The 12,276-nt window shown below is 37.5% G+C and overlaps 1 protein-coding gene across 1 annotated transcript; it reads right to left on the bottom strand.

Annotated features, from left to right (window-relative positions):
* Positions 1-5,473: 5,473 nt before the first annotated feature.
* LOC106094550 (protein takeout-like) lies at positions 5,474-11,816 on the bottom strand. The gene is made up of 5 exons (XM_059361352.1): positions 11,696-11,816; positions 11,535-11,627; positions 6,152-6,305; positions 5,954-6,087; positions 5,474-5,872 (listed from the first exon to the last, which is right to left on the bottom strand). The coding sequence occupies exons 1-5, from the start codon at positions 11,781-11,783 to the stop codon at positions 5,553-5,555; spliced, it is 789 nt and encodes a 262-aa protein (XP_059217335.1). The 5' UTR covers positions 11,784-11,816; the 3' UTR covers positions 5,474-5,552.
* Between the last annotated feature and the right edge of the window lie 460 nt (positions 11,817-12,276).

Here is a 12,276-nt window from a genome sequence, read left to right as displayed (position 1 = left end):
TCCGATTTAGTATAAAGTATATATATTCTTGATCGTCATGACATTTTAAGTCGAACTAGCCATGTCCGTCCGTCCGTCTGTTTGTCGAAAGCACGCTAACTTTCGAAGGAGTTAAGCTAGCCGCTTGAAATTTTGCACAAATACTTCTTATTAGTGTAGGTTGGTTGGGATTGTAAATGGGCTATATCGGTCCTCGTTTTGACAAAGCTGCATATAAACCGATCTGGGATCTTATCTCTTAGCCAAAACACATGCCTGTTATAAATTTGTTCACAAGTGCGCAATTCTTATCCGATTGGAATGAAATTTTGCATGTAGTATTTTGTTATGATATCCAACAACTGTGCCAAGTATGGTTCAAATCGGTTCATAACCTGACATAGCTGTCATATAAACAGATCTGTGGACTTGACTTCTTGAGCCGCTAGAGGGCACAATTCTTATTCGATTTGGCTGAAATTTTGCATGAGGTGTTTTATTATGACTTCCAATAACTGTACTGAGTATGGTTAAAATCGGTCCATAACTTGATATAGCTGTCATATAAACCTATTTGGGGTCTTGACTTCTTGAGCCACTAGACGGCGAAATTATTATCCGATTTGGCTGAAATTTTGCATGAGGTGTTTTGTTATGACTTTCAACAACTGTGCCATGAATAGTGCAAATCGGTCCATAACCTGATATATAAACCGATCTGGGGTCTTGACTTCTTAAGCCACTAGAGGCCGCCATTATTATCCGATTTAGCTGCAATTTTGCACTACTTTATGACTTTCAACAACTGTGCTATGAATAGTTCAAATCGGTCCATAACCTTATATAGCTGCCATATACACCGATCTGGGTCTTGACTTCTTGAGCCTCTACTGGGAGCAATTCCCTATCCGATTTGGCTGAAATATTGCATGACGTGTTTTGTTATGACTTCCAACAAGTGTATTAAGAATGGTTCAAATCGGTCCATAACCTGATATAGCTGCCATATAAACCGATCTGGGGTCTTGACTTCTTGAGCCACTAGAGGGCGCAATTATTGTCCGATTTAGCTGAAATTTTGCATGAGGTGTTTTATTATAAATTTTAACAACTGTGCTAAGAATAGTTCAAATCGGTCCATAACCTGGTATAGCTTCTATATAAACCGATATGCGATCTTGACTTCTTGAGCCACTAGAGGGCGCAATTATTATCCGATTTGGCTGAAATTTAGCATGAGGTGTTTTGTTATGACTTTCAACAACTGTGCCATGAATAGTTCAAATCGGTCCATAACCTGATATAGCTGCCATATAAACCGATCTGGGGTCTTGACTTCTTAAGCCACTAGAGGGCGCCATTATTATCCGATTTAGCTGCAATTTTGCATGAGGTGTTTTGTTATGACTTTCAACAACTGTGCTATGAATAGTTCAAATCGGTCTATAACCTGATATAGCTGCCATATAAAAAGATCTGGGTCTTGACTTCTTGAGACTCTACAGGGAGCAATTCCTATCCGATTTGTCTGAAATCAACTATATTAAGAATGGTTCAAAGCGGTCCATAACCTGATATAGCTGCCATATAAACCGATCTTGGGTCTTGACTTCGTGAGCCACTAGAGGGCGCTATTATTATCCGATTTAGCTGAAATTTAGCATGAGGTGTTTTGTTGTAACTTTCAACAACAACTGTGCTAAGATTAGTTCAAATCGGTCCATAACCTGATATAGCTGCCATATAAACCGATATGGGATCTTGACTTCTTAAGCCTCTACAGGGCGCAAGTATTATGCCATTTGGCTGAAATTTTATACAACGGCTTCTCTCATGACTTTAATATACGTGTCGAATAAGGCATGAATCGATTTATTGTCTAATATAGCTCCCCTATAAACCGATCTCCCTATTTTACTTCTCAGGCCCGAAAGTGCCCAATTCTTATTAGATTTTGCTAAAATTTTACACAATGACTTCTACTATGGTCTCCAATATTCAGTTTAATTATGGTCCGAAATGAACCATAACTTGATATTGTTCCAATAACATAGCAATTCTTTTCTTTTATCCTTTGTTTGCCTAAAAAGAGATACGGTGGCAAGAGCTCGACATATGCGAACCATGGTGGAGGGTATATAAGATTCGGCCCGGCCGAACTTAGCACGCTTTTAATTGTTTTCTCCTCCTTCTCTTCTGTTTCTTCTAGGGTACACACAATGGACCTAAGGTCTCCGAGTGAAGAGGTTAGTAACTGGGGTTGCTAGTCGAATGTCCTCCAACCTAATATAACCTAACCTAACTTAAACATGTCCGTACGTTCAACTGTTGAAATTACTATAGATAATATTTATAAGATAATATTTTTGGAAATTGCAAATAATATAAACCAATAAGCAGTTCAATTTTTTTGAACCCCTCGAAGACTAAATTTAGGTTCGATTTGGCTGAAATTTGGTATGTAAAGTACTCATCTATCCTCGAACACCTACACCAAAGCCGGATCAGATGGGTCCAGGAGAAGATGAAGCACAATAAAAATCGATAGGTTTACCCCCTCTAATAAAATTGTAATATGAAGCTGAAATTTTGCCCAGATTAGTATTTTTTAATACGCAGCTTAATTTCTTTAACGTGCCAAATCGTATCATATTTGGATATGGCGCCATATAGGCCGATCTGTCGATTTAGGGATCTGAAGCGCGTAAAATGCGCATTAATATCCGATTTCGCTAAAATTTGGAACAGTGAGTTGGATTGGGCCACCCGATCCAACTCCCAACCAAGTATAGTCAATAGAAGAACTTATTTAGATATAGCAGCCATAAAGAAAGATCTGCTGATTTAAGGTCTTAGCCACATTAAAAGCGTATTTAGTATCCGATTTGGGTGAAATTTGGAACAGTGCGTTGCGCTAGGCCGACCGATATACCAGCCGATTTTGGTCCATATTAGACATAATTTGGATATAGCTAACTTCAAGTCCGATATGCCAATTTAGAGTCTTACGCTCTAAAAAGCCTCATTTATAAACCATTTTCTCTGAAAATTTAAGCTATAACTTGTATAAGTTTTCTCGATGCCTGAACCAAAATGTTTCAAAATCCCCAATATATTGTAAATACAGTAGAGTTATTATAAAATAGGATGATAAATATATCCATGATGTTCAAAGTTCGGCTCGGCCGTACTTACTTGTTACTTGTTTTGTTTTGTAAAGAAGACATATTACAGATCAGTTATAAGTTAAATTTGAATACGACAAGTCAACTTAAACGGGTGCCCCTTCGAGTTCTCAAAACGCAACCCTCTTCATATATTCCCTAAACTCATGACAAAACCATATTTGTAGCCTCCAGGGTCTATTATCTAAAAATGCCGCTGTGGGAACCATCTTTACCCGAAATTGGTATTTATGGTTTTTCTGTAAAAAAAAATGGTCAAACTTAATTTTTTGTTCGTTAAAGGACATTTATCTGTTAAATTCAGAAAAAAAAAACAGTAAGAAAAGCAAAAGTCGGGCGGTGCCGACATTATAATAATCTACACCTACCCTATAAATACAAAAGTGGGGTTATATCCAATTCTGAACCAATTTTGATGGTAATCGGCTATATGTTTTCAGATAGGCTATTAAAATTATTGTATCAAATTTTGAGCAAAGCAAATATGTTAAAAATGTAATAACTACGGTTGACAAATGACAAAAAATTACCCAAAATGTGACGAACAAATAGATCGGAGCTTTATCTAAATCTGAACCGATTTCGATCAAACTTTATGAATATTGTGGAAGTCGTCGAAGAAAGCGTTGTACAAAATTTTGGGAAGATTGGTCAATAAATGCGCTTGCAGTGAGTCTAGGAGTTAAAATCGGACGAACATATGTATGGGAGCTATATCCAAATCTAAATCGATTTCTATGAAGTTCACCACTAATATCTAGAGTCCTTCCGCCAAATTTCGAGAGAATCGGTTAACAAATGACCATTTAATTGCTGTATTACTGCAAATCGGATGAACATATATATGGGAGCTATATCCAAATCTGAACCGATTTCTATAAAATTCACCAGTAATATCGAGAGTCATAAGAAAATATTTTCTACCAAATTTCGAGGGGATTGATTTACAAATGACCATTTTATTGCTGTGTTACGGCAAATCGGATGAACATATATATGGGAGTTATATCCACATCTAAAACGATTTTTATACACTCCACCATAGGATAGGGGTATACTAATTTCGTTATTCTGTTTGTAACTACTCGAAGTATTCGTCTGAGACCCCATAAAGTATATATATTTTTGATCGTCGTGACATTTTATGTCGATCTAGCCATGTCCGTCCGTCTGTGTGTCGAAAGCACGCTAACTTTCGAAGGAGTAAAGCTAGCTGCCTGAAATTTTGCACAAATATTTTTATTAGTGTAGGTCAGTTGAGATTGTATTGGGTTGCCCAAAAAGTAATTGCGGATTTTTCATATAGTCGGCGTTGACAAATTTTTTCACAGCTTGTGACTCTGTAATTGCATTGTTTCTTCTGTCAGTTATCAGCTGTTACTTTTAGCTTGCTTTAGAAAAAAAGTGTAAAAAAACTATATTTGATTAAAGTTCATTCTAAGTATTATTAAAATGCTACTTTCTTTTAAAAAATCCGCAATTACTTTTTGGGCAACCCAATAAATGGGCCATATCGGTTCATGTTTTGATATAGCTGCCATATAAACCGATCTTGGGCCTTGACTTCTTGAGCCTCTAGAGGGCGCAATTCTTATCCGATTGGAATGAAATTTTGCAAGACTTGTTTCGCTATGACTTCCAATAAGTGCGCGATGGTCGAAATCGGTACATAACCTGTTATAGGTGTCATATAAACCGATCTTGCGTCTTGACTTCTTAAGCCTCTAGAGGGGGCAATTCTTATCCGAATGGAATGAAATTTTGCATATTTAGCACAGTTGTTGAAAGTTATGACGAAACACGTCGCGCAAATTTTCAGCCATATCGGATAGGAATTGTGCCCTTTAAAGGCTCAAGAAGTCAAGACCCCAGATCGGTTTACATGACAGCTATATAAGGTTATGAGCCGATTTCAGACATACTTAGCGCAGTTGTTGGAAATCATAACGAAACACCTCGTGCAAAATTTCAGCCAAATCGGAAAAAAAAAACTTTTTTTCAGCATTTTTTAAAACAGCAGATTTTATTTGCTGATTTGGCTGGCCAAAATGTTTGCTAATACAGCGGCCCTGTGTTTGCTGAAGCAGCAGTAATGTCTGTTTCCCTTTCCTGCATTCAGTTTTATCAAACGTTTTTGCTGTTTTGAATAACAATTTGGTCGAGTACACATGTAAATGTGGCTACAACAACAAAATCCTACGGTTTAGTCCATTTTACATTGAGATTTACAGCGTACATTTTGAAAATATTTTATTCTTTTTTAACCAAACACTACAATGAGTAAAACTAAACATATTGTGGAATATTTATTTATGCCTTACATACTACGAATAACGAATAATACTCTTAGAAAATTTCGGACATTATCCCTTAACTATAGGGCCCCGATTATGAACCATATACTAAATCCTCAATAAAATACGTAGCTGGTACAAATGCAAACATCTTTTTTAAACGATCTTTCATTAAAGCCTGAATCGTGGATGTAATGGATGGTTTTAGAAATTCGTAAAGTTCCATCCAATTATTGTTGAAAAGTGCATGGGCGCTTTCTTCCAGGTCTTTTTGACCATTGAAGAGATTTTCCAAATTTATTTGGAAATTACCAACTTCAGTATTTTCCAGGCGAAGTTTATCCACGTCAGTGAACAAGAAGCCATCTTCTTTACGAATCTTTAGACGAATGGCAATATCAATTCCAAGGTTTTCTAAAACAAAGCAAAAAAAAAAAAAAATCATATGCAAATTAAAGAAATGGGTAAATAACTGAAGTTTTGTTTTTTGCTTACCAATGTTCATTTTCGTTTTGCCCTTTCCATTCAATGGTAAAGCCAGGACACGGCCTTTCATGTCATAGTCGGCATTAATTTGTACTGTTGGCACAGACATCCTCAACTTTGTTAGTGACTTGGCATGGTCGTAACTGAAATGAATTCAATAAGGTGTTTCTTGAACGAAGTTTAGTTCGATGGTTTCAACCAACTTACCTAGCGTCCTTAAAATTTGAATGCTTGAGACCGGTAAATTTAAGATTTGTAAGCTCCATATTTAGAGATATTGGATTGTTGCCACCATCGGTTATGACAACACGTTTGACATACATTGGATCAAATGAACCGAACGATTTTAGACCGGGAATACCTATTAAGAAACGAGATGAAAGAACAAATTTAGTTTCCGAAAAAATGGATATTTGGATATTCGACACCACTGTTCATATAATGAGTGCAAAGTAGTTTATAAAAATTCCGTGAAAAAAACTCATATGATCTATATAAATCTCGTCAACTTAAATGTAAGGCAAAACGGAACGAATCCTACTAAACATTTACTTTACAGGAGAAGCACAAAAACGGTTCCTTGAGGTACGTTCAGACTAGTCAAATATTTGACCCAAGTTGCTTTTTAATTTTTTTCCAAAAAAATATATCATATTCGTACCCGATTTTGTATTCACATTAGACTCATTTATTTGACACATTTTGTTTATCCAGAAAAAATTAAATAGCGTTAACCATTAGATCAAAAAAGGCTTTTTATTTGCCATATATTCGACTGCGTATAAAATTTGTGTTTCCTTGTTTGATTAAACAGTTTTTTTTTGTAAGATCATCATAGTTCTTTTTATACTCACCATCATAAGATGGGGGTATACTAATCTAGTCCGTTTGTAACACCTCGAAATATTGATCTAAGACCCCATAAAGTATATATATTCTTAATTGTCTCGAAATCATGAGTCGATCTACACATGTTTGTCCGTGTGTCGAAATCGCGATCGCGATCGAACGCATAAAGTTAGCCGCTTGATACTTAATATCAATGTAGGTCATTGAGGATTACAAATGGGTCATTCAGATTTGGATATAGCTCCCATATAAACCGATCTTCTGATTTGACTTCTTGAGCCCCTGGAAGTCGCAATTTTTGTCCGATTTGGCTGAAGTGTTTTGTTATGACTTCCAACAACTGGGCCAAGTACAGTTTAAATCGGTCACGAACCTGATATAGATCCCATATGGACCGATCTCCCGATTTGACTTGTTGAGCCTCTGGAAGCCTAAATTTTCATCCGATTTGGCTGAAATTTTGCTCATAGTACTCTGTCAAGACTTTCAACAACTATGCCAAGTACGGTACAAATCGGTTTATAACCGGATATAGCTTCCATATAAACCGATTACCCGATTTGAATTCTTGAGCCCTTACAATCCGCGATTTTTATTTGTTTTGGCTGAAATTTTGCATATAGTGTTCTGTTATGACTTCTAACAACTGCGCCAAGTACGGTCTAAATCGGTTTATAACCTGATATAGATTCCATATAAATCGATCTGCCGATATGAATTTTTGAGTCCATATTGAGTTGCTTGAATATTTAATTTTTATTGGTTTGACAGAAGGTTGGAATGAAGAATAAAATAAGGTCTTTTAACTAAATTTATTTTGTATAAATTTTTTGCAGAATCCATGGTGGTGGGTTCCCAAGATTCGGCCCGGCCAAACTTTGCGCGCTTTTACATGTTGTTGACTATGTGCGTTCAAGATAATTTGTTTTTAAGATAAGATGCTAACTTTAAAAGACGAATTTTGCAAGAAATAACAATTGGACTATCATCTGTGTTATAAAACAAGAATCAATCAGTCATCGAAATTTTAAACGATTGACCATATCTGTTAGGAAATAAAGTATTTAATTTAAAATTGACATCTTCCTTTTGAAGTTTTGGTTCTTTGGCTCGTTTTCATTGCTAAAATCCTACAAATAAGGAAAAATCTTAAATTTTCGGCAAACTTTTTTCTGTGTGGTCGCCTTCAAAAGACTTCTTCGCTGGAGCTTCTTCGTTTGTTTTAATAACAAGATCTAGCCAACTCAACCGTTATATTTTGATGCATTTAACTATGCTATCGTCGTCATACAGCTCGTGGTTTATATGACGCCTTTATTCTCCCTAAACGCGGACTGGTCCATATATTTTACTAAGGATCTTTCTCTCAAACACTCCAAGTACTACTTTCGAAAATAGCCATGTTTCGGAGTCATACAACAACTCGTGTAGTATCAGTGTCTTGTATAATGTGATTTTGGTCGAAGCTTTAGTCGCTTTGTTGCTAAACTGCTTGTTCAAATTAGGTAACTATCTGTTAGCCAATATTGTCTTTCGTTTTATTTTAAAACTGGTGTGATTTCATTTTATTGTGTGTCGTTGTTTCGTTCAAGGTCGAGGTGCCAAGGAAGATAAAGTGGCTGAATATCTCAAAATTGTAGTTCCCAACTTTCTTCATTTTCTTTATCTGCTCGGGTGTACAGAACTTTGTGAGAGTTGATACCCGTTGGAAAGGGAGAAGTGTTTGTTGGCATTTGTTTTGAAATTCAAATTGTAGAAGCTGGTGGAAGAAATTAGTCGGAAGTCGATTCCACATAGGAACTGTACGTGAAAGAAAAATTCTCTCGATAGTGCATGGTCCGGTCAGCCAGCCAATCGATTGCAAACCAGTGTAAGTTTCTAGAAAATCTCATGGTTTTGACAAACAACCACAAGTCAAACAACCTACATTCCGACGATGCTTAAAGGATAATCCTCCTCTTTTCTTCGATCTCTCGAAGGCCCGCCCTGTGGTCGAATGCATACGAATGACAGAGGTTGTAGTCATTTGCAAACGAGTATACCGGATTCGTAGTCTGACACAAAAGATCGTCAATGCAAATAGGAAAAATGGGGGGAGATAAGACAGAGTCTTGTGGTACTCCTGCAGTTCATCTGTACTCATCGGATTAGAACCCATCTATAACTACTTTTATATAACGATCTCTAAGAAAGCTCAATTTAAAACGAACGAAGTTATTACCGATACCAACAGCGATGAGCTTTGATAGGAATGCACAGAGCTAAACCCTTTCAAATTGTTTGGAGATAAAAAAAGCTACGACCTTACTCTCACCAAATTGGTGAATGGAGCGGCAACACCGTATCGACAGGATTGCCATCAGGTCAACAGTAGAGCAATTTCTGCAGAACACACACTGCCGACCGCTAAAAATACCATTAGACTCTAAGTTTCCTACAAGATGATGGTCAACCATGCTCTGCATAACCTGGGAATGCGAGAATCATATCGGTATGGTTCGTTAATTAGCAGGGTTATTCGTGACACCCTTTTTGGGAATCGGCTGAACATTCACAACCTTAAAAAGCGCTGGGAAGTCTCCAGCACGGTAAGCGAGGCTGAAAAGGTTGCGTAATGGACGAACGGGCGTCGAAGAACAGACAAGTAGCGATATAACATCCGGGCCCGGAGAATTACATATGTCGAGATCCGCAAGATAGTATCATAATTTCGATGGGGAGGAGACATATTCTTCTGTAGTTAGCACATACCGTCTTGTCCCCTTTCTTTTATATGCTGTTGTTGTTGTAGCAGTATGTTGTATGCTGAAGCGGGTCAATTCGGTACGTACAACCGGCTGCCCTGGGTTTGTGTTATATATGGGACATAGTATGCTTTGGTTTCAATCATTGGGTATGTGTTTTTCCAACCAGATTGCGCATATTAGTTATCAGTGTGTCGCTTCTGATATTAATCAGTTCAGCCGGCAACCCATTGGCTGCTGCTGCCTTTTTGTGTTTCAGCCTAGTTACTGCTGCGTAGACCTCGTTCTGACTAGGTAGTTCACATTCGATATCATCATCAGGGATAAGTTCTGTGGTATACTCATGGCCACCACAATCGGATACCAGTGTTGAAAAGTGAGAAAATGTTCTTTCCATATTCTCAGCATACTATTTGTATTACCAGATTTCCTACTGTGTCTCTGCATGGGGAAGTGCCTGAATTGCTCCTTTGTTGCCGATAACTCTTGTCTACCTGGCGCGTTGCTACTGAATGTAAAGTTGCCGTGTATGTCGTATTCTTGGCTTCAGCAGCTCTTTGATCCTACCATGGATTCCGGGGGGAGGCTTTTGGTACCCAAGTACTGACGGCTTTTCCAATGGTTTGACTTTTTTTTCCAATGGTTTGTCATTGCCTGCTATACTCGCCATACTAAGACGGGTGCGAAACTATGCTGCAAAAAGGTCGATGTTTGCCCCTCGGATCGATTGTACATCTAACACGTTGGTTGAATGCCTTGCATCTACCACAAAATTATCTATTTGGATTTTCATGTTTTGATCGGTGTGAATCCTTCGATATTGGGATGTGGTGCTGCTAATTACCATGTTCTTTGCTGCCGCGAAGTCGATTACCCTCAATCCATTATCGAAAGTTTGGGCCTGTTGCATAGTTCATAGGCAAATTTGCTTATCGGGTGTTTCTTTGTGTAGGCTAAATTTTCCGACTGTTGAGCCAAGGGTATTTCCTACCCTTTTTTTTGCGTAATAATCTCCCAAAACGATTTCAATATCATTGGCGCGGCAGTGGTACGAGTAATATTCTCTTTCTAGGTGCTCGGCAAAAATATCCTTGGTCTATTCGGTCTTTGACTTCCTTCGGGGAATGGGTGCAAAAGGCTGATGTTGAAGAATTTGGCCATTATGCGGATTGTGGCTTGCCTCTCATCTACCGCAGCAAACCTGGAGGCAAGGTGTTTCAGTCTCCAGTTATAATATAGGGCGTCATGCCACTTAAGATGTTTGAGGGGGTGGTCAACAAAGGGGGGATTCGTTTTCAATCTTCTTCCTTATTTCAAAGTAATTTCTTCATGTTTTCCGGGTGATGGACTACTAATTCAACGTCCCAACCAACCTTGTTGAACTCATGGCACATTTTAGCTCACGATTTTTAACGGATAGTGAAGATAACTGCCCAGGCTACACCGCGTGGATGTTCGTGTTCACATTTGAGATGAAGGAAGACCAAGATAAGCTCAGATTTTGCCAAGTTAAAACCAATCAGAACCGTTGCTTGGTCTTCAATATCCCCATGTCAACCTCATGTTGAGATATAGCTCTCATATATTCCGATCGCCGGATTTGACATCTTGGAAGCATATAACCCCCAACATCTAACACCCGTCCGAAGTATGGACTAAATCGATACACAAGTTGATATTGCTCCCATATAAATCTAATGACTCGGGTGACCTTTGCATGTTTTTACTGAATTAATTAGAGAATCAGTCCAAATAACCCAGTTACATGCTCGTATACGGCTTGAAAGAATATAGTCTATGCAGGAGTACATGGCTACCCACTGCAATTTGACTTAATATTTAATTCAACAGCATTTTTAGAAATAATTGTCTTTAAATTTTATACTTGTAGGTAAAGTAGTAGTAGGAAAATTGTGGTTGAATGTACCCCCATCATTATCGATATTTGTGATTAAATGGCAAAATAGAGAGGTATTTTAAATCGATTCCATAATTACCATCATTCCAATTGGTGAAAGCAGCCTGAAAGTCCTTGGCGAAACAGTTATTAAACCCAGGTTCAATTTGCTTGCAGGGTATTAGAAAGTCCGCTGAAAAGACCACGACACAGATTTATCGTTAGTTGAAAATGTTCCATATTTGGGAAAAATCTGCATACGTTTTACAGCCAGAAACTTTTCACCGCTAACTGCAGCAGAAGTCAATGTCATCACCGCCAGTAATCCGAATTGAGTCTTGAACCCCATTGTGGCTTATTGTTTTAGTGCGCGAATTGAACGTCTACTCTGCCGAAGGCAAACTATTGAAGTATTTAAGCTGTTTGTTCATTAAATTAGAATAAAGTTTCAATGGGAAAGAGGAGGCTGGCAAAGAAAAACTAATTTCATCCATAATTGAAAAGAATTTTTAAAACATGTTTAATGAACTATTTAGCATTTTGCCATAGTTTCGACTTCAAAGTGCTCTAAAGATGTAGAAGTGAATTCTGGTTTTAAGTTCGCAATTAATATTTTGCATAGAAATTAGATGTACTTTGGATAGTTAAAATAGTTCAACGAGGGCCAAAATCTTGTTATATGTGTTCTGATATTAAGAATGTAGGAAACTCGAATTTTTATTCCTATGACATAGAATCAGCTTCATTTATCGGAAATACAGTAGTATACTGATTTAGTGAATTTCGCATATTAAGGCTATGACTGAAACAAGTAAAAACGTCATTAAATTTGACCGGGTCAA

Source organism: Stomoxys calcitrans, chromosome 2, assembly GCF_963082655.1.
Source record: "Stomoxys calcitrans chromosome 2, idStoCalc2.1, whole genome shotgun sequence".
Classification (NCBI taxonomy): domain Eukaryota; kingdom Metazoa; phylum Arthropoda; class Insecta; order Diptera; family Muscidae; genus Stomoxys; species Stomoxys calcitrans.
The sequence above is the reverse complement of the archived record's forward strand: the minus strand, read 5'-3'. Positions and strand labels throughout refer to the sequence as shown.

What these genes read in the sequence shown, in the direction of transcription:
- LOC106094550 (XM_059361352.1), bottom strand. Translation starts at nt 11,783, where the DNA reads ATGGGGTTCAAGACTCAATTCGGATTACTGGCGGTGATGACATTGACT. An exon ending in AAAGTTTCTGGCTGTAAAAC is followed by an intron (nt 11,628 to 11,695) that starts GTATGCAGATTT and finishes TGGTCTTTTCAG; the next exon opens with CGGACTTTCTAATACCCTGC. An exon ending in TTTCACCAATTGGAATGATG is followed by an intron (nt 6,306 to 11,534) that starts GTAATTATGGAA and finishes GTTTCTTAATAG; the next exon opens with GTATTCCCGGTCTAAAATCG.